The sequence below is a fragment of the Ceratotherium simum genome, chromosome 24, assembly GCF_057802395.1.
Source record: "Ceratotherium simum simum isolate JZ-2026a chromosome 24, ASM5780239v1, whole genome shotgun sequence".
Lineage (NCBI taxonomy): Eukaryota > Metazoa > Chordata > Mammalia > Perissodactyla > Rhinocerotidae > Ceratotherium > Ceratotherium simum.
The window spans coordinates 4,669,744-4,691,695 of record NC_141923.1 but is presented as its reverse complement, the minus strand read 5'-3'; the positions used below and the strand labels follow the sequence as shown (position 1 = coordinate 4,691,695).

The 21,952-nt window shown below is 43.9% G+C and overlaps 1 protein-coding gene across 8 annotated transcripts in view; it reads left to right on the top strand.

Annotated features, from left to right (window-relative positions):
* Positions 1-21,952, top strand: part of PPP2R5C (protein phosphatase 2 regulatory subunit B'gamma) — a 146,340-nt gene that overhangs the window by 107,046 nt on the left and 17,342 nt on the right. For all 8 annotated transcript variants that reach the window (XM_087447924.1, XM_087447928.1, XM_087447927.1 and 5 more), the window contains 8 exons: positions 2,820-2,930; positions 4,000-4,092; positions 4,179-4,309; positions 9,676-9,735; positions 11,546-11,654; positions 12,939-12,992; positions 19,254-19,424; positions 21,102-21,229. In XM_087447924.1, coding sequence (XP_087304050.1) covers positions 2,820-2,930; positions 4,000-4,092; positions 4,179-4,309; positions 9,676-9,735; positions 11,546-11,654; positions 12,939-12,992; positions 19,254-19,424; positions 21,102-21,229 — 857 coding nt within the window. The remainder of the gene's footprint in view (positions 1-2,819; positions 2,931-3,999; positions 4,093-4,178; positions 4,310-9,675; positions 9,736-11,545; positions 11,655-12,938; positions 12,993-19,253; positions 19,425-21,101; positions 21,230-21,952) is intronic.

Below are 21,952 nucleotides of genomic sequence, written 5' to 3'. Positions count from 1 at the left end.
TCTGAGAACAGGAATGAGACAAGGCTGCCCACTCTCACCACTCTTATTGAACATAGTTCTGGAGGTTTTGGCCAGAGCGTTAGGCAAGAAAAAGGAATAAAAGGAATCCAAATAGGCAACGAAAAAGTGAAACTCTCACTATTTGGAGACGACATGATTTTATATATAGAAAACCCTAAAGAATCCATTGGAAAACTATTAGAAATAATCAACAACTACAGCAAAGTGGCAGGGTACAAAATCAGCCTACAAATATCGGTTGCATTTCTGTATGCTAATAATGAACTAACAGAAAGAGAGCTCAAAATGATAATACCATTTACAATTGCATCAAAAAGAATAAAATATCTAGGAATAAATCTCACCAAGGAAGTGAAAGACCTATACAATGAAAACTACAAGACGTTATTGAAAGAAACCGATGATGACATAAAGAAATGGAAAGATATCCCATGCACATGGATTGGAAGAATAAACATAGTTAAAATGCCTATATTACCTAAAGCAATCTACAGATGCACCACAATCCCAATCAGAATCCCAATGACGTTCTTCATGGAAATAGAAAAAAGAATACTAAAATTCATTTGGGGCAACAAAAGACCCCAAATAGCTAAAGCAATCCTAAGAAAAAAGAACAAAGCTGGAGGCATCACAATCCCTGACTTCAAAACATACTACAAAGCAATAGTAATCAAAACAGCTTGGTACTGGTACAAAAACAGACACACAGATCAATGGAACAGAATTGAAAACCCGGAAATAAAACCACACATCTACAGAGAGCTAATTTTCAACAAAGGAGCTAAGAACATACAATGGAGAAGAGAAAGTCTCTTCAATAAATAGTGTTTGGAAAACTGGACAGCCACATGCAAAAGAATGAAAGTGGACCATCTGCTATCACCATTCACAAAAATTAACTCAAAATGGATCAAAGACCTGCAACTATAAAACTCATAGAAGAAAATATAGGCAACACACTATTTGACATTGGTCATAAAGGAATCTTTTCAGATGCCATGCCTAGTCAGACTAGGGAAACTAAAGAAAAAATAAACAAGTGGGACTTCATCAAATTAAAGAGCTTCTACAAGACAAACGAAACCAGGATCAAATTGAGTAGACAACCCACCAGCTGGGAGAAAGTATTTGCAAAACATATATCTGACAAAGGGGGTAATCTCCATAATATATAAAGAACTCACACAACTGAACAACAAAAAAACAAACAACCCGATCAAAAAATGGGCAGAGGAAATGGCAGACACTTCTCCAAAGGAGATATACGGATAGCCAATAGGCATATGGAAAAGTGTTCAACATCACTAATCATCAGGGAAATGCAAATCAAAACAACACTAAGATATCACCTCTCGCCCGTTAGAATGGCTGTAATCACCAAGACAAAAAACAACAAATGTTGGAGAGGATGTGGAAAAAGGGGAACCCTCATACATAGCTGGTAGGAATGCAAACTGGTGCAGCCTCTATGGAAAACGGTATGGAGATTCCTCAAAAAATTAAAAAATCATACCCTATGATCCAGCTATCCCACTACTGGGAATATATGCAGCCAACCTGAAATCAACAATCCAAAGAGGCTTATGCGCCCCTATGTTCATTGCAGCATTATTCACTATAGCCAAGAAGTGGAAGCAACCCAAGTGTCCCTCCACTGATGATTGGATCAAGAAGATGTGGTATATATATACGATGGAATACTACTCAGCCATAAAAAAAGACAAAGTTGTCCCATTTGCAACAACATGGATGGACCTGGAGGGTATTATGTTAAGTGAAATAAGCCAGAAAGAGAAAGATGAACACCGCGTGATTTCACTCATATATGGAATATAAACCAACACATGGTCAGAAAGAACTGCATTGTGGTTACCAGGGGCAAAGGGGGTAGGGGGTGGGCACAGGGGGTGAAAGGAGACATGTGTATGGTGATTGACAAACAAAAATGTACAACCAAAATCTCACAATGTTATAAACTCTTAAGACATCAATAAAAAAAAAATTGCACTGATTTTTATGAAGTTGAAATTAACCAGAGCCTGGGGTGGGGGGGTGGTAAAGCGCAGTATAAAGGGGAGATCAGAGAAAAGGGCAGTGGGTCGTCCAAGGGAATCATCCAAACTCCAGAGAAATTTCTTCTTCCTAAGTCATCTCTTTGTAAGTCTAAACAGGCTAAGAGAAATCATAACTGTCCAGTCCCTGGGCACATGGCCAGGCTGTCCTGTGACTATGCCTCTCCCTGCTAACATGCAGCCCTTTCTCTGGAAATGGTCCTCTAGCAGCCCAGTCAGATGTCACTGTGTCCTGACTGTGTCGTCCTTGTCACTGTTGACTGCAGAGCACTCAGCGTGGACGTGGCACAAGGCATCTGGTGCGATGTGGCGTTTGCTGTCTTCTTGCCGTTTCCAATTCTCTACTCTTTGCGTCTCCTCCCTGATCTCATACTTTTCTTACCAGCACTTTGAACACCCTCCATGCTTTTGCACCTTCTGGATATAGTGAAGGCCTTGGACGCCAGCACTGCCCGTCAGCTTCTGTTGGTGCTGTTTGTCTGCGAAAGATTACAGCTCAGAGTCAAGCGGGGATCTCAGTGGTCACCTGCCCTCAGCCATGGTCCTGCTGCAGTTTTGACCCAGGATCTTGTTGGGGACCCTTACTGCTTCTGAATTTTGAGAATTAGGACAAGCCAGATAACACTGGAAGTAGCTATCATTAGAATTACTTAAGATTTTTTAAATGTTGTCTGTAAATATTTTTAATATCCTGGTTATAATTCTAGAATATGTGGATTTTAGTTTGCAGTTAACATGTTTCGAACATTACCACCTTCCTCCAACCCTACGGGAGCAGAATTTGACCCAGAGGAAGACGAACCAACGTTAGAAGCAGCGTGGCCTCATCTACAGGTACTGACCCTGGGAGGGCGCCACAGTTCAGGTTGTGTGTGGGGGGTATTCTCTACAGCAAGGACACTGGCCCTAGGGCCTCTCCAGCTGGTTGCAGATGGGCCCCTGATCTTTAGTGGCGTAGACTTTGCAAACCTCACATACAAGAGAAGTATTTTAGCGGAAGAGAGGACGTTTAATAGGTTTTTGTTTATTTGGACACTTGACACAAACTACAAAGAATCAGAATTGTAAATATATTTTCAGTGGAAGTGATCACTTTGTTGCCAGCCATTGAATTGAGGCCTGGAGGACTTCTGCAGACATTTCCCAGTGTTTGGTACTTAGGCGTAACGTGTGCCTGCTCTGCACCCCAGAGCTCCCCTGCTCACTACTGCCTGTTTCTGACGCATTTGTCGGGAGAAACGTTGGGTAGCACACCTGGGAGAAGGCGCTGAGACCAGTGTGAGCAGAGCGCTGCCCATATGCGAGATTGGGAGGTGTGGGTCACCCATAGGAGGAGAGATGGACAGGTGAAAAACCTGAGAAGGAACTAGAAGGGGAACAGACAGAAAAGGAGGGCTATCTCTGTAGCAGAACGTGCCCTCGCACGGCGTAACCATGACAGCGTGCAGCCCACTCATGAAGCAGGGAACGTCCCGGCCCCAGCTGACTGCGTCTGTGACCTCTCCCCTACCAGGGCCAGCTTCTTGTCCGCCTGGCTCTCTGCCAGGACTCTTGTAGGTGGCCAGCTGCGAATCTCACCCAGAATTTGGTCACAGCCTGGCTTGTGTCAGCTGTGCACTGTGGTCCCTGAGCAGCACATTTTAAGCATTGGTGACATCAGCTATGGAAATCATTTTGTTTAAATACCATTTAAGGGTATAGTCTGTGGTTCTTAGCTAAATAAAACAATTACTGTCATCAATTATAATTAAATGAAGCCATGTGTGATTTTGCATTAATTCTGTAGAAATGTAGCTTTTTTTAAAAAGCTAATATTTGCAGACAAAGATTCAACTCATGGTGTATTTTAATCTCCATTTAATAAAATACCATGTTATTTGACTTGGTTTTTTTTTCCTCCTAGCTTGTTTATGAATTTTTCTTAAGATTTTTAGAGTCTCCAGATTTCCAACCTAATATAGCGAAGAAATATATTGATCAGAAGTTTGTATTGCAGGTAAGATACAAATTAGCTGAAACTACAAAAGCCATAATCTACGGAGAGAGAACACCAAATCACTAAGTGTCTTTTTCTTCTTGAAGCTTTTAGAGCTCTTTGACAGTGAAGATCCTCGAGAGAGAGATTTTCTTAAAACTACCCTTCACAGAATCTATGGAAAATTCTTAGGCTTAAGAGCTTACATCAGAAAACAGATAAATAATATATTTTATAGGTAAGTCGATGTGTGGATGACAATTCTCTTTTTGCATGGTGATGTTCATTTTCACACTGAATGCTCCCCCCACCTCATCATTTCCTCTGGCAAGTGACTCAGGAGCAGTAGTGGCTGTTTCTGCACAGATTGCTTGTCATGTCCAGGTAGGCCCCAGTCTACACCTCCGTCGGTGCTGGGCTGGGGTTGACCCCCTTCTTCCCTCCTGCCCCTTCCTTCTGTGCCCACTCCCCTACTTCACCCCCTCCCCAGCACCTCACCACATGTCCTTCCTTTGTTTGGGTTTTTACTGAAATGTGCAGTTAACCTGAGTGTGCTTCCCTCTGGAATGTGGATGAATTGATCTGTCGAAGCCAACTGTTCCCTTCCACCTGCACATTACTTCATTCTTCCTCTATAAACGCGGTCAAAGGAAGGAGTGAGGAGGGAAGCAGTAAATCTTTAGAAAATCTCAGAAGATCTGAGAACTTAGATCAGAGGTTTGGAGACTCCCCGGTGCACCAAGGGCAAAGGAGACCCTGCTGGAAGCAGCTCGCAGAGGCAGGGCAGCTTTCCAGCCATCACAGCTGTCCCTAGGCTGGCAGGACCACAGAGGCTGGTAGGCTGGGAAGCTGGTCGCAAAAGTTGTGCTGTCTGGGTTTACCTAGAGGGGCTCGCAGCCCCATGGCTCATGAAAGAATGTTCCATAACATTCCAAGTGCAGTATGATTAGACCTCTTGGCCCCTCACACACCCCTCCTCCCCATCCCAGTCGCCACTTCTTGTTGATTCTTATAAGTCTTAACACCCCTCTGACCTGCTGACATCCCTTCGTGTCTGCTGCCGCGTCGGAGTCACACTGATGACTGATGCCCTTTGGATGAATAGGTACAAGTCCTGGGTGAGGCCCTGGGATGCCCCAGGTCCAGGCCGGCCTTCCTTGTAGTCTGCCTCTCTGCTCACACTCCAGGCTCCTTCCATACCAGCGCCTTGACAGCCTTGTTTGATCCTCCTGGAACGTTCTTTTCCACCAGCCCTTCTCCTCAACCTTACCTCCAAGGCTTCCAGAAACATCCCCTCACCAAAAAGCCTCCCTGTGAGGGCAGGCATCATGTCGGCTGCTTTAACGCACATCCCCCAATGCCAGCTTCATGCCTGGCCCGAGTGGCACTAAGTAAATGCTGATGGATGAAACACTTAATGTTGTTTCTCATCTGTCCCTGGAAAGCCTACTAAATGAGAAGTTTATTCTATGAATTTTGGCTTCTCGAGACGGCTTACCTCTAAGGCCCCTGACTCCAGGGTGGCTCAAGGTAGTGACAAATCCTAGCGTTGAGGGGCGTCCCTCTGTGAGCTAAGAAAGCGGGCAGGTTTCACGTAGTCTAGATGCAGTGCCAGAGTAAGGATGACGGCGCAGGCTGTGCCCTGGAGAGGGCGGTCCGGAAGTGTTGGCCAGAGCACCGCGGAAGCCAGGCAGGTCTCTTCTCAGTCGCCATGACGGAGAAGGGAAAAGAAAGGGGGAGACGAGACAGACGGATAGACGGGAACTAAGATCCCACAGCTGAGGCCCACAGCCCTCTCGGGAAATTAGGCACCAGTTCCCTGGTCCTCTTACCAGCCTGGGCCTGGCGTGCAACCCAGTCTTGAAGTCTCCCTTGCCTGCCCTTTTGCGGTCATCAGGGTCCAGCTCCTCCTCCTTATCTTCGCACTCGATATGACATCTTGGTGTTAGAGCCTTCCAGTTTGTGTGGCTTTCCTTTGAACTTGCAGCTTCCCCACATCCCATTTACGTAAAGGAGCCCAGGGCTGGACACTCCGACTGTAGTCAGAGGATGACGTCATGTTTCCCAGATGCGATATTCTTATTTTATATCTCTTGGCGTCACACTTCCTTTCTCACAAGGTCATTATTTGGCTGATGTATTAATCTATCAAAACATAGTATACACCATTTAAACAACAAGGAACAGGTACAATTTAAATTCCAGTCTTTTAGGCCTAAAATTAAAGCTCTACATAAAGTGGGTTTTTTTCCTAAACACGTAGGTTTTGTTCAGATAACAGAGTCACAAAGCAACACCTGCATTAAAGAAGTAGAAAATATCTCAGACCTTCAAGAACCTTAATTTAGGGCCAGCCCCGTGGCTTAGCGGTTAAGTGCGCGCACTCCGCTGCTGGCGGCCCAGGTTCGGATCCCGGGCGCACACCGACGCACCGCTTCTCCGGCCATGCTGAGGCCGAGTCCCACATACAGCAACTAGAAGGATGTGCAGTTGCTGTATAACTATCACATACAACTATCTACTGGGGCTTTGGGGGAAAAAATAAATAAATAAAATTATAAAAAAAAAAAGAACCTTAATTTAATAACTGAAATACTTAGATTATTATTTAAAAGTTACTATACATAGTTTAGTTCAGTTCTTACTAAGTGCTCAGTGCTCGAGTGTGGTATTTTTGTTTTGTCTTTTAGTAATCTTTCCTATAGTTGCCATTCTTGATATATACACTCACGAGTGAGCATATATGTAGATTCCATAATTGGTTTGGGTCCCCACCTTCAACACCACTGCCTCCTTGTTTCATGTGAGAAAAAATTAAGGAGAAAGATCTTGAGAGATGTATTCGGCTCATTGAAGTTCTACATGGCACAACTGTATCTTGTAAGAAAAAGAATGTTTCAAACATTGTCTGGTTCAACTTATTGAAAGTGTTAATGTAAAGTTCCTATTTATTTCTATAGTTGCTCATTCTAATCAGCGTTTTTAAGCAGTGAGTTAAACAGAGCTCTAGATAACTGATGCCTGTTTTGGCAAACGGGAACCTGAAGGTTAGGTGACAAGGAAGAGCAGGGCTTCAGTTCTCTTTGCTGCATAACAAACCACCCCACGACTTATCAACAACAATTGTGTGGCTCATCAACAACAATTTACTATTTCTGACAATTCTGTAAAAACTGGGCTGCAGGGACAGTTCTTCTGCTCCACAGAGTGTCTGCGAGGGCTGGAATGTCCACAGTGGCTCAGGTCACTTCTCACAGCCACAGCTGGCTTCCCCGAGGGCAAAAGTAGAGGCTGCCAGTCCTCTAAAGGTTGGCCCAGAAGTGGTACAGACTGACCTCTACCCTTTGTCAGACTGACCTCTACCCTTTGTATTGGTCAAAGCGAGTCCCAGGACAGCCCAGATTCAAAGGGAGGGGAAATAGACTCCACCTCTTCACGTGAGGCGCAGAACACACTCTACAGGGAGGAGAGGAATTGATGGCGGCCATCCTGGAGACGGTCTACGACAAGCAGGTTCTGGCTCAGTTTTTGGCGAGTCCTAATTCTTTTTTGCTGAAAGAGTAAGAAACACTCTAGCCTGCCCTCCACAGGTCTTTATGACTTCATCTGGAAAAGTAACAAGGGGAGTTATACTTATTTTCTCTTTTTTTAATACCTACTTCAAATCAGGTTAAAAGAACTAGAAATTAAGAATTTCTCAATAAGAATATAGTAGTGTTGATTTAGGAAAACCAAATAACTAAAACCTTATAACTAAAAGCCATCCATATTTAAATGTTAAAGCTGGTGGAAAGAGATCAAAAGCAATGCCGAGGGGTTCAGGCGCTTCTGTATTTCAGAGGCTCAGAGCTGACCACCCCAGATCTTTGGGAGCCTCGTGCGACCTGCAGCTTTCCCAGCTCTCCAGGTTATAGATGAGAGAAGTCTTTAACTGAAGTTGCTTGGTTGCACTATAAACAAAGCTATGACTTTGTACATTAAAACTGTTTTAAGTATTTTAAATAAAACAAGTGAAGCAAAAGGGAGCCTTCAGGTTGAGTTTCGTAAATTAAAGTACTTCTCAGTGTGGACATCCGCAAAGCCGTGACTTCCACTTGGAGCCAGCTTCCAGTCCCAGGCAGGTGCAGCAGCGAGGGCGATGGGATGTGTGTGATGGCGGCAGGGATGCTTCACCTGCCGTGTAACCTGCCGCCCTTACTCACCACCCAGGTTGCCCTGTCCGTCACGGTAACTCCCTGCTCAGTGGTTCTGACCCCTGATGCCTGTGGGCTTGAGTCTGAACCTGTCTAAGCTGGCATGGAGCCGCTCCGCACATCTGCCTTGCCCACCTCCCCACCCATCACCTACCTCCTGCTCCATGCCACAGACCTTTGTTCCAGCCAAACGAATTCTCTCCCCCTCGCATGCCCCCATTTTTAAAAATCTGTCAGAATCCTCCTTCAGAGCCTAGTTCAAGCACTAGCCCCTCAGTGACTTCTGGTTATTCGGGGATATGGAAACAAGAAGGCCCGTTCTACAGGAATAGTTCACGTCTTATGGGTGTTTGCCCTGTTCTTGACCTAAAGGTCGCTGTTCCATTTGCTTCAAACAGTGACAGTGAAACTTCAGAGTCAAATTTTTAATCATCACAAACTCTTATTTTCGGCTTAGAGTTGTCTCTAAACTAGTAGTTTTCATCTGATAGACAGGAACCTTTTTCAGACACCTCTTTCACTTCAGGCAGAATACGCCGCTCGTATTGGTTTAGACTAACTCCAGGTGAGCAAGGATGTGGGGCGGGGGCGGGTTATTTCTGAGGAAGTGCCTTGAGGGGGAAGGTGTTTTCCTGTTTCCAGTCCCTGTTCCCTCTCAGTGGCCTCAGTTTATTCAACAGACATCTTTCAAGCATCAGACAGATGCCAGGCTCGATCCTAGCACCAGGGACAAAGTGAGGAAAAGTCCTGGTCCTTGACCTCAGGCCAACCCAGGGTGGGGGGAGTGCTGCAGGAGCCCCAGGATGTACACACAGTGGTTCCAGCGGGAGAGGCTTCTCAGATTCAGAAGATGGTGCTTGATGCAGCTTAGGGGAAATGCGGGGGTGTCAGTGGGGAGGTAGGCAAGACAGCCCAAGTGGTAAGGAAGAACTATCCCCTTGCAGAGACTTGGCGAAATGTTGGAGGCTATAAAATTGAGTCAGACGTCAGCTCATGTTGAAATGCAGAATAAAATAAGATGGGTTAAGGGATGGATAGAGGGATTGATGGATGCATATGTGATAAACAGCACATTGTTCGTTGTCTAGTCTGGGTGGTTGAAATATCAGTGCTCACTGTGAAATTCTTTCAACTTTTCTTTGTGTTTGAAACTTTCAAAATAAAATGTTGGGGAAAAATTTGAGCAAGCCTGAGCTCTCTGTCTTCCAGGTATTCCCATGTCCAGGCTTTGAGGAGTTTGTTTTGTCACAATGAGTGGTGCCCCTGGGGTGGTCTTCACAAATAGATGTGCTTAGTGTTGCCTGGCTACGTGGTTTTTCTCCTAAAAGCATCGTTTTCTTATTAAGAGGATTTTAGTTTCCCTAGCTATTATTTCACTGTCTAATTCTAAATGACACATTGCCTTTTCTAGGTTTATTTATGAAACAGAGCATCACAATGGCATAGCAGAATTACTGGAAATATTGGGAAGGTACGTTATCTCTGTTATTGGTAACGAATGGCTTGAGATGGAATTTATGCCAGAATGATCCAAGCCATTGAGTTCAACTACCCCTCTCCCCAAAGCAAAGCAATTTAAACCATTCTCAAAAAGAACTAAAATAAGATCACACTTAATGGAAGGAGTTGAGGAGCTTTTGGATTCAAACACACTAAATGACAAATCTCCCATTTGTGTGGTTCTTATGTAGATTCTATTGCGTATACCTCAATAGCATTACTATGGAATCACAATTTCAGTTATTTCCTCAAGGGCAATGTTAAAAATAGTTACATTAAGAAGAATAGATCATTTATTGTACATTTAGGGAATTGAGTAAATGCTAATATTTCAAATTGCTTTGATTTTATAAATTATTCATATGTATACTTATAATTAACATTTCAAAAATTTCATCATCTTAATACAAGTAAAGTTTTTGCTTGCTAGAACTTTTTTAAATCAATGATTTTTTTTTTAAATCGATGACCTATAGATTTTATATTAGATCACCTACCTGATCCACTGTTTCCCAGACAGAGTTCCTTGGGGTTCTGTGGCCACATGAGCTTGGCAGTGCTTTTTCTCCAAGCCTTTCTTGGAGATTTCGTGTATTAGCAACTAACGGTTCTGAGAAACCCTGTGGGGAAGAAACCTGTGAACTCTGGTTTAATCTAGCGACTCCCAAAAGTATTTGAGCACCAGAAGCTTTTCTCAAGGGTCACTCTTGTCATCTGGTGGATCTGCGGTCCTGCCCAGGAGTTCTGAGAAAAACTGTCCTTGCTGTTTTAGGTATAATTTGAAGAAGTGTTAGTCCTCGTGGAGAATTCTCCCTCACTGGTTCCAGCACACTCGGGCCTCTCAGTAGGGTGTAGTGAGCGGTAGAGTGGGTGCTCTTTCTAGTTGTACGACCTTACTCAGCCCCTGTTTGCTTCTGTATCTATGAAATGGGAAGACACATATTCACCTCCTAGGTTGTTGTGAGGCTAGGGAGAACTGTGTAGTGTCAGCACAGCCTGCCCACATGGCACACACAGGCCTCTGGGCTCCTCCCCCTCCTAGGATTGGTTATTTTATCCTTTCAGAAGAGGCCTTTGATCGTGAGGGTTTACCCCCATGTGAGTGAGCATATCATCCTTGATGGCCATTTAAGACTGACCCTTCCTGCAGCACTCACGTGCCTGAGATTTGTGAATGACAGAGGACTGATTTAGAAATTGCTTTAACTGCTTCTGTAGCTCTCAGTAACGTTTATCTGCACTTGCCTAATGAGAAAACCGAACAGATGAACTACTTGCTGTTAACAGACAAAAACTTCAGTTTGGGGGTTAAGAGTAGGACCCCCTTTCCCTGCAGAAGGGAACAGCTTTCTTGCTGATTTTTAACCAATGCCCATTCTGCACATTCAGACTCTGTTCTGCCAGCATCCGAATAATAAGCCAGAATTTCTCTGGGAAAGTGCGAATTCCTAAAGATGGCTGAAGGCCAGGGGAAGGTGCTGGGGTCCTGCTGAACTGCTTGGTGTTTGTGGTCTAAGGAAGGAGGTTTTGCCCCCAGAGACTGCTGCTGTTCTGGCTAACACCCTGTAAGCCCAGAATTTTAAAATTATCCTGTAGTTGCAAGATAAAAATGACTGTGCTTCCTTGAATGTATTTAATTTTCTTTTTAATTTCTGCTGATAATCCTTCTTTTTCTGAAACATATATTTTGCTTGTTGGTTTTCATGCTGGAAAAAACTGAAAGAAAAACAGCAAGATATTTTTTTAAATATTCAAACTTGGAATAAATTCTGTTTTCACAGTATAATTAATGGGTTTGCCTTACCACTAAAAGAAGAGCACAAGATTTTCTTATTGAAGGTGTTGCTCCCTTTGCACAAAGTGAAATCTCTGAGTGTCTACCATCCACAGGTAAGGGGGTCCAACAATGACATGGTGTGGGGGGGTCACTCGTTAGCACAGCTGTCTTCACTTGAACAGTGTTAACGCACGCTATTGAATCCCAGCCTTTTAACTGGGAGTGTTTTTTTCCTTATATCACACTGTTGACTCAGGTATCAAGGTTCTGGTAATGAGTGAAAGGATAGAGGGTACAAAGAGATTCCTTTTAAGAAAATCAGAAACCAGAAAATTAGGAATGGAGAATTTCAAAATTATTTTCAAGTCCAGGAGGATGTCTCAGAGGAGAGTTTTCTGTAGTATAATTTAAAATCTGTTACCTTAAGGGAAAAGCCTATATGTCCATGGCCTATGAAAAAGTTTTTTGGTTTCTTTTAAGCTGTGGATTTGAAAAACTTTTCAAAAATCTAATGACAGTTATACTGAAAAATTGTCCATAAGTGGTTACTAACTGCTGGTTAGTTGGCGGTGTTTACCCAGGAGGTTTGGTTTTTCCTTCACTCTTATTCTTCTAAGTTCTGTGTAGACAGCACTTCAGCTCCACTGACTGCAGTGTGCTGGGGGGTTGGGGGAGGCCCCCTCCTGCAGCTGCAGTCAGCGTGCTGGTTCACTGGTGGCTCAGCCCAGGGCCTGGCGCCCAGGAGGCACGCCAGCGCGTGTTTAAGAACCCAGGGAGCTCCATTCTGAAGGCCTGACCGCGGGAGTTTTCAGTGTGGGATAAATTACAGAAAGTATATTCTCTAGATGATTCTAATGACGTTGGCTTCCTGGGAAATATTTTACTTAGTTTTTTCTCTGGTTACTATTATCTGGTAATATCTTTACACCCAGCCCTGTTGTTATCAAGTTAATTGTTCTGTAGAAGAAATTAATAGTTCGGAGATTTAAGATGGAACAAGATTTTAATTCGGTTTTTCCCAGCTGTTAGGTTACTTGTTCATTACAATCTCCAAAAAGACCACAAGAAAAATCCCCAGCAAACCCGGGCTGCCACGTTGGCGTTGGTCTAGAAGGCTGTTTCCTGGTTTCTTTAGCTCTTCGATGTGCCGTCAGCCGCAATGGGGAGCATGGTTTGTTGCACATTGGTCTTGGGTCCCTCTCTGAGAGGCCCACTCAGAGCCTCCTGCAGAGCCTGTGGAGGGGAGCCCACGCTGCCCAGCTGGGGGGCACGCCAGGGACAGCACCTGATCACTTGTCTCAGCAGAGGAAGGCGTTTAACTGTGACATTGGAAGAAACACGGCAGCACTTCCATGTTAAAATGGAATGTTAATACTTTTTCTCCTTTTACTTTTTAGCTGGCGTACTGTGTAGTGCAGTTTTTAGAAAAGGACAGCACCCTCACTGAACCAGTAAGTAGACCCTCTCTGCCAGGGCCTTGTAATGTAATGTGTGTGTTTTGCTAAATGTAAATATCCCAATATGTCTGCTTCACACCAAAGAGCTGTGCAGACAGTTTTTCATCTTGTTAAAATACTAATAAATAGACTGATGTCGTTCATGTGTTATAGGTTTTCAAAGTGTGGTCATTTTAATTACAAGTTCCTCTATTGCCTCTATTGTGATTATTTTATGTAATGAGGTCACCATCTTGTCCCTTATTGCACTTGACTGCTTTGAACACAGCACTTTAGCAGGCGTGGCTGATAAATCGTGTGCAGTTTAATACGTTCATGGCTCTTGGTTTAACAACGTATTTAACTGACTTCAGTCAGAGGAATTGTAGTGAGGGTTCAAAATGCTTGTACTAAAGAGGTTTTACTATCCGGAAACTTCTTTCCCAGTTAAGAGTGTTAACTGTGTGTGTGTGTGTGTGTGCGCGTGCGTGCGTGCGTGCGTGTGTGTGTATGCGTATGCGCGCGCGCGCGGAAGATCGACCCTGAGCTAACATCTGCCAATCCTCCTCTTTTTTTGCTGAGGAAGACTGACCCTGGGCTAACATCCATGCCTATCTTCCTCTACTTTATATGGGACGCCGCCACAGCATGGCTCGACAAGCGGTGTGTTGGTGCGTGCCCGGGATCCAAACCGGCGAACCCCAGGCCGCCGCAGCGGAGCGTGCGCACTTAACCGCTTACGCCACCGGGCCGGCCCCAAGTGTAACTATTTTATGATCATTGCATCACAAGTGAATGTTACCATTTAGTGTTTAGATTTCTAAATTTCTTGGCATTTTTATCTTTATTGTAACAAAGTCAGGTGTCTCAGGTACAAGTTGAAGCAGTTAAATATGCTTTTTTAACAGCTTGGAGATATAATTCACCTACCATACAGCTCACCCATTTAAAATGTACAAGTCAGTGGTTTTTGGTATATTACATTATTAATATTTTTAATTGTGGTAACATATATATAACACAAAATTTTCTATTTTAGCTGTACAGTTTAGTGGCATTAATTACATTCACAATGTTGTGCAACTGTCACTATTTCCAAAACATTTTCATGGCCCCAAGCAGAAACTCTGTACCAGTTAAATAATAACTCCCCACTTCTCCTACCCTCAGCCCCTGGTAATCTCTAGTCTACTTTCTGTCTTGATGAATTTGACTGTTCTAAGTACCTCATATAAGTGGAATCATACACAACTTGTCCTTTTGTGACTGGCTTATTTCACTCAGCATAATGTCCTCAGCATTCATCTGTACTGTGGCATGTATGAGAACTTCATTTTTTGTTATGGCTGAATGGTATTCTGTTGTATGGATATACCACATTTTGTTGATCCATTCACATGTCAATGGACACTTGAGTTGTTTTCACATTTTGGCTATTGTAAATAATGCTGCATGGGTGTGCAAATATCTCTTCAAGTCCCTGCTTTCAATTCCTTTGGGTATATACCCAGAAGTGGAATTGCTGAATCATGTGGTAATTCTATGTTTAACTCTTTGAGGAACAGCCATGCTGTTTTCCACAGCTGCTGCACCATTTTACATTCCCATCAATAGTGCACAAGGGTTCCAGTTTCTCCACATCCTCTCCAACCCTTGTTATTTTTCTTTTTTTTTATTACAGTCATCCTAGTGAATGTGAAGTGGTATCTCATTTGTGATTTTTTATTTGCTTTTCATTAATGACTAATGATGTTGGATATCTTTTCATGTGCATGTTGGCCATTTGTGGATTCTTCTTTGAAGAAATATCTTTAAATCCATTACCCATTTTTTAATTGGGTGGTTTTTTACTATTGAGTAACAAAGTGAGAAGTATTAGGTGCCAGTTTAAATGTTTGAGTACTCTTTTAAAAGTTACTATTGGGATAGAGAAGGTAAATATTGTAATTCCTGCATCTTTTCTGTCCCTTTAGCAGTCTTTCACAGTTTTCTTGTGAGATTGTAATTTTTATAGTGAAAATACCTGAGAAATTCTTAATACTGTATTCCTGAGGTAAACTGGCTTCTGATCTCTGCTTTCTTTTAAGCGTCTAAATTCTGGGTGTAGACTCCCCCATCTCACCCACAAATTCAGGAAAAGCCCTTGATCACATCCCTCAGCTGCTGGCTGTAGAGGTGACAGGGGCTACAGAGGTGACCTGTCCCTGTACCCTCCTCCCCGGGGTCTCCTCACGCCTATGCCTCAGCTGCTGGCTGCAGAGGTGACAGGGGCTGCAGAGGTGACCCGTCCCTGCACCATCCTCCCTGGGGTCTCCTCATGCCTATGCCTCAGCTCTGTCTGAGATTCTGGAAGCCCCCAAGGAAATGTACTGAATCTTATTAGATTTCAATATCAAACACAAAGCATTTACTCCAGTTCAGGGTAAGGATATGTTATTTTTATCCTCCATAACTAAACCGAAGTTTAGGTAGGGAAAGAAAAATGAGACGACACTAGTAATACAAAGGCCTTTTTTAATATTGTTTCTCCAGTGGTGACACGTCCTAATTCCTCTGTCTGTATTTGAAGGTCTTCTCCAAACTAAAGGGTGAGAATTTTTACTGGAGAAAGTGCTATGTAAAGAATCCTGACACACGCTCATGTCCTTTTCCTACTTCAAAAATAAAAGGGGAAAGAAAAATATGGGAGGAGAGGAAAAGCATGCCATTTTGTTTTATGATTTTTCTTTGTACGTATTTCTCACACTCTCCAGTGGCTAAAGGATTCACCAGATGTTACACTATGTTTATGTAGACTAAGCTTCTCCCACCGAGCACCCACCTCAGCACCTCAGGTCCTGCCCATGTCCTCAGAGCATGAATCCTAGTCCTGCCCCAGCAAGGCTCAGTGAGTGGGTTACACCCTGTTGTCCCTTCTGCCTAAAAGTAATATGGAAGTTTATGAATGGTTTTAATTCCCACTAATAAAGCTAAAATAACTTTGAAGAGTGAGAACTTTTAGTTGCAATTGTCTAAAAGAAGGTGAGAGACGGTGTGCTGGCTTCGGTTGGGTCCTTCTATCTTAAATCGTGGGTAGAAAACTTGGCCTTGGCACAAACAAAAAGATGCTCCAAGCCCCCACACACCCAGGCCCTGGTATTTCCACCCAGAATCACTTCATTTCTTAATTTCCTACAGCACAGATAATAGCAGTACTCTATCGACTGTAGACAGCGGATTTAATTTCTGCACATTGAAAACGTTCAGACCTTCGCCTCAGTAAATTCCTTCCGTTGAAATTCACATATTATGAAAATACAAAGGCCAGTTGGTCTTACTTCAGCATGGAAAGCTTGTCAAAAGTCAGATGAAGGGCTGGCCCCGTGGCTTAGCAGTTAAGTGTGTGCGCTCCACTACTGGCGGCCCAGGTTCAGATCCCAGGTGCGCACTGACGCACCGCTTGTCCGGCCATGCTGAGGCCGCATCCCACGTACGGCAACTAGAAGGATGTACAACTGTGACATACAACTATCTGCTGGGGCTTTGGGGGAAAAAAAGGAGGAGGATTGGCAATAGATGTGAGCTCAGAGCCGGTCTTCCTCAGCAAAAAGAGGAGGATTAGCATGGATGTTAGCTCAGGGCTGATCTTCCTCACCAAAAAAAAAAAAAAAAAAAGTCAGATGAAAGCGTAGACTCTTGTGAAGGTGTGTCCACATGCGGCACTGAGAAGAACACTTGGCGCACACATGCGCCGCACACATGCGCCGCACGCAGGGCACTCCTGGAGTCAGCGTGGGGCCAAGGTGGGGAATTTTTGAAGTACGACCTGTTTAAAAGATGTTTGTAATCTGTAATTAATACTTTTTATTTGCAAACTGTGTACAGTGCTCAAAAGCCTTCTGGCACATTGAACATGTTCACTATTATTATAAGAGGAGCAGAAGTTCATCAGATAGAGTGCAGAGGTAAATCCATGTTCCATTTTTGCCCACCTGTCTCTTTAGGCTAATCGAGTTTTACTTCATGGCCTGGTGGGAACTCTGTTTTTCCCTGGTGTGCCAGGACAGGAGGCTCCCCAGGGCACCAGGCTGGAGCCGCTGGCATGCACGCCCGGGCTCGCCTGCCCTCCTCCGCCCTCTCCAGGGAGCGAGCAGCCCATTGAGTTTCCAAAGGAAAGCTCTGCCTGAAGTGTACCCAGCAGCAAGCAGCCATTGTTGCCCTGGATTAGCATTCCCCAAGCAGACAGCCGCTTCTGCAAAATGCTGTTGCACTCTGAAACAGTTGGGTGTTGATCATAGGTCCTTCCAAATAGCGTGAGACTCTGATTCCAGACATAATACCTTTTCCAGAGACATCGAATAGCTCAATCAGTTCTGTTATACAGCTCACAAATTAACATATTTCTCCTAATAAAATTCTTTTTGACAATTGACCAGAAATAGTGAATTTGTGAAGTGATTTGCATCTGCTATATTTTTAACAGTAGTTCCAACACACAGAGTATAGTTAGTACTCAATAAATGTCTATAATGATTGTGAGCAAAAACTAGGAGGAAAATCATTGAACAATGCATTTTTTAAATAATTTATTTTATTTTATTTTATTTTTTTTGTGAGGAAGATTAGCCCTGAGCTAACATCCGATGCCAATCCTCCTCTCTTTTTTGCTGAGGAAGATTGGCCCTGGGCTAACATCCGTGCCCAACTTCCTCTACTTTAGATGGGATGCCACCACAGCATGGCTTGACAAGCGGTGCGTCGGTGCACACCCGGGATCCGAACCTGGGAGCTCCGGGCCGCCGAAGCGGAGCGCTCGCACTTAACCACTACGCCACTGGGCCGGCCCCTAAATAATTCCTTATAAAGACAATTGTATTGTGAATTTTTGTCAGACTTCAAAACTAGGAGCTTTCTTTCTTACAAATTTTAAAGTTTTATAAAGTGTAATATCATAAAAGATTATGCCCAAAGCATCAAAACAGGTTCTAAATAGATGTTGTTCAAAGACCCACCTTGTTTTTAACCACGGTAATCGTTAAAAGGCTGGCCTGCTAAACAGTGAGTTGATGTGATCTGTGGAGCTGGAAATGACTAGTGAATGGAAACCACCAGCCAGTCTGAAAGAACCAACATCTGTGGTGATTTTCACAGCAGTCCTGATGCTAGGGGCTGGGGTGGTGGTTCTAGAAGTTTCTGTAACAAGGCTCAACAGCTGCTTTAAAGTAATAGGTTGCAAGTGTACATTTACTTGTGCAAATATGTATATGTACTTATATGTAGGTGCCTGTTTTGCATTGTTGTACTATTTTAGACTTAAAATAGCTAAAGTCTAGGAGTATTATTAATCTGCATTGAGTCAAATCTGGTATTTTGGATGGACAGTCTTTACTGGTACGATTGTGATGCAAGAACATGGTAAAGAAAGATGGGTTGCCCGGTGGAAACTTGCTGCCTCTCTGACTTCAGCAAGGAACATAACCTCCAGCACCCACAAATCTGGAAACCACGCCAGGCTGCACAGATGCTCCCTAGGTGGGGTCCTAGCTAAGGCCACGCTGCCACGCACTCGCTGTGGGGCCCCCACTTTTCAGGTGGTTTCGTGGATTTAATAATCAAGTCTTCACAGCAGCCCCAGGGGTGGGAGTTGTTGTGCCTCTGAGGCACTGAGGGGTTGGTAACCGGCCCCAGGTCACACGCACAGAGAGGAGTGTGGGCCCGAGCCCAGGTTCCCCCGCAGCCCCGTGTGGCGTTAGCTAATAACATCGGCTTATCTCATGTCTCTCTTTTTGATATATGTTAGCACAATTGAAGACACTGTGTACACACACATAATGTATATATGTTTGTGTATAAATAAATACGAATGGTCAGTTAATTTGAGAAAGAAATGGATTGTGTGTTTATGTATATGTCGCCAACTGTTTCAGAACTGGCCACTTCTGCACTAAAACCTATATATGAATTCATATGCTCGGTGTTTCCCCATTGGTCTTTTTCTCTCTAAACTCTCCTAACTGCTTATTTTTTTAAAGGAATTGACTCTTACTGAAATGGTGGTTAATCAGCAAGAGTGGGTTACAAGTTAAAGTTGTGATTCTTAAAGATATAAAATGAGACCTATTTCTCTAATGATAAAAAATTCATGTACTAATTTACTGCATCAGTGTTCCTTCTACAAGGAAAAAAATACCATCTTATTTGGTTGCTTTGCAATGAGGACACCTTCACGAGAAAACAGACCTCTTAATTCACAGAAGTTGGGGCCGTGGGCGTCACACTGTGTCATTTCTTCTATAGGTGGTAATGGCACTCCTCAAATACTGGCCAAAGACCCACAGTCCAAAAGAAGTCATGTTCTTAAATGAATTAGAGGAGATTCTCGATGTGATTGAGCCATCAGAATTTGTGAAGATCATGGAGCCTCTCTTCCGGCAGTTGGCCAAATGTGTCTCCAGCCCGCACTTCCAGGTATGGGGGCCGCGGGGAGAGGAGCCACTTCAGAGTCCATTCTGGAGGTGATAGGTCTCAGTGTGTAGCTGGGCATGTTTTGCTTCTCATGTACTTTGAAGGTAACCTTCAAGTTTTTACTTTAATTATACTTCAAAATAAGATGCTAAGATACTTTAGCATCTTGTCTCCATTACTGAAAACATGTTTCTTAATGAGAGTAATTAAATATGGCTTCTCTGTAAAACTGTCTTTGTCTTTATGTTCAGAGTGTTCCCAAATGCATAAAACCTTATTTTTCACAACTGAGTAATCAATATTTATAGATAATATGATGGTAAAACCATTTAGCTCTGAAATTCTCTCCCTCCGTAAGCTTTTCATTTCTTTTTTTTTTTTTTTAATGTTTTTTTTCTTTTTTTTTCTTTTTTTCTTTTTTTTTGTGAGGAACATCAGCCCTGAGCTAACATCCATGCCAGTCCTCCTCTTTTTGCTGAGGAAGACTGGCCCTGGGCTAACATCTGTGCCCATCTTCCTCCACTTTATATGGGACGCCCCCACAGCATGGCTTGGCAAGCGGTGTTTCGGTGCGTACCCGGGATCCGAACCGGGGCTGCCAGCAGCGGAGCGAGCGCACTTAACTGCTACGCCACGGGGCCTGCTCCCAGCTTTTTATTTCTGACACATGTAAATTCATCTCCATTTACCCTTTACAAAAAATTATAGCTCTTCCTGTGCAAGAGGGTGCCTCAGTCAAGTCACTTTCTACTTTCTTTTCCTGATTTCCTTCTTAAACCCTTCAGGCTCTTTCAAAGGTTGCCCCCAGTGGCTTTTTCAGCCTGTCGCCTGCCTCCATTTGATATACTGAGGACCCCATCCTTTTGTATCATTGAGCAGATATTTACTGTGAGCTCAACATGAACAAGGCAAAAATCACAAAACCTCACGGTCTCCAGGGAGTTGGTGACCCTGCAGAATGAGGGAAGATGAGTCAGCATAGCCCCACGTGACATGTGGATATGTTGCCGACAGTTACAACTGGCCAGCGCAGTCCGGCCCTGAGCCACTTCAGTGGCCTCGGCACCTCCAGTTCCCCTGTGCTCATTTGCTCACCCTGTTGCCCTCCCTGTTGGTCCTGTCATCTCACACCCTCTCCTTCCTCTGGCCCCTCCTCAGGAACGTGCTCCATGACCACCCGATTTCAAATGGAAGCCACATTTCCACACACACACCCAGCACTTCCTATCCTCCTCCCCTCGCCACATCACTTACCACTTGTGACAAATAAGGTAATTTACCCATCACTTGTCTCCTCCTCACTAGAGTATAAGTTTCGCAAGGCCTCGCCTTGTTCCCTGCTGGATTCTCGGTGCCAAATGGCACTGCAGTGTAACAGCTCACAGACACGTGTCAGATGGATGGATGGGTGGATGGAAGGAACTCGTCTGACCATGTCCTCATTGTGTCGCATAAATGTTTATTGAATACATGGAGAAATGAATGATGGTGTTCTTGATGTACAAGAAATTGTCTCCCTCTTTGTTGAAGACTCTTCAGCGTTACGGTCTAGAGCATTCTGAATTTGTAGAAATAATTTCTAATCCAACATAATTTATTATCCTATTCACAGGTGTAATAGGAAAGACATTTGAGTGTTTCTAATCATACAAACAACAGTTGTGCCCTCCTGTTTTGCAGGTGGCGGAACGAGCACTGTATTACTGGAATAACGAGTACATTATGAGTTTAATCAGTGACAATGCAGCCAAGATTCTGCCCATCATGTTTCCATCCTTGTACCGCAACTCGAAGACCCACTGGAACAAGTAAGAACTGGCCATCGTCGGATCTCGGCATTTTTACATTTTGCGTAATTTGCTGATACTTCAAACCAATTAGAGTTGAAATCCAATTCTGAAATATCAGTTAAAAACTGAGATGTTGATTTCTTTGTGGACTTATAATTAAGTAGAAGTGTAGGTTTTCCTGTGGCCTTGTCTTTGCCTGCTGACCCCCATTTCAAGCCCACATAGAGGCATGTTTATGTGTTCGCACCCCCGTCCCTGGTGGTGTCAGTAGCAGCATCTTCCAGGCCTCTTGTTGAGTTCCCTCCAGAGGAGTTGAGGGTCGGAAACTCCTGCAAAGCTTGTGGGCCTCAGTCCCTGCAGGAGCGCAGTGCCCGCTCTGTTCTTGGGGGCCCTGGAGCCCTGCTGTCACACACCCTGGTGAGCCCCTCTGTGAGACCACAAACCACCTAGCTGTGCTTACCACCTGGAGAGCCAGAGAGAAGAACAGGTGGTCTAAACACAGCCTAAGAGATCTCAGACTGCGCTGCATCTTCCTGCCCCTCTCCCTTCACTTAATGAAGACAGACAGACTGATTTACTCAGCAGTGGTCTTCTGAGACCTTAAAGGGGAACAGTCGGTGTGGGCACCATATCCCTGTGGGATGCTGAACTGGTACTCGTTATTTACATAAATACGATATCAGAGCTTTGCTTTCTTCATCTTTTATTTTTTTCTGTCTATATTGTAATCATTAAATCAGA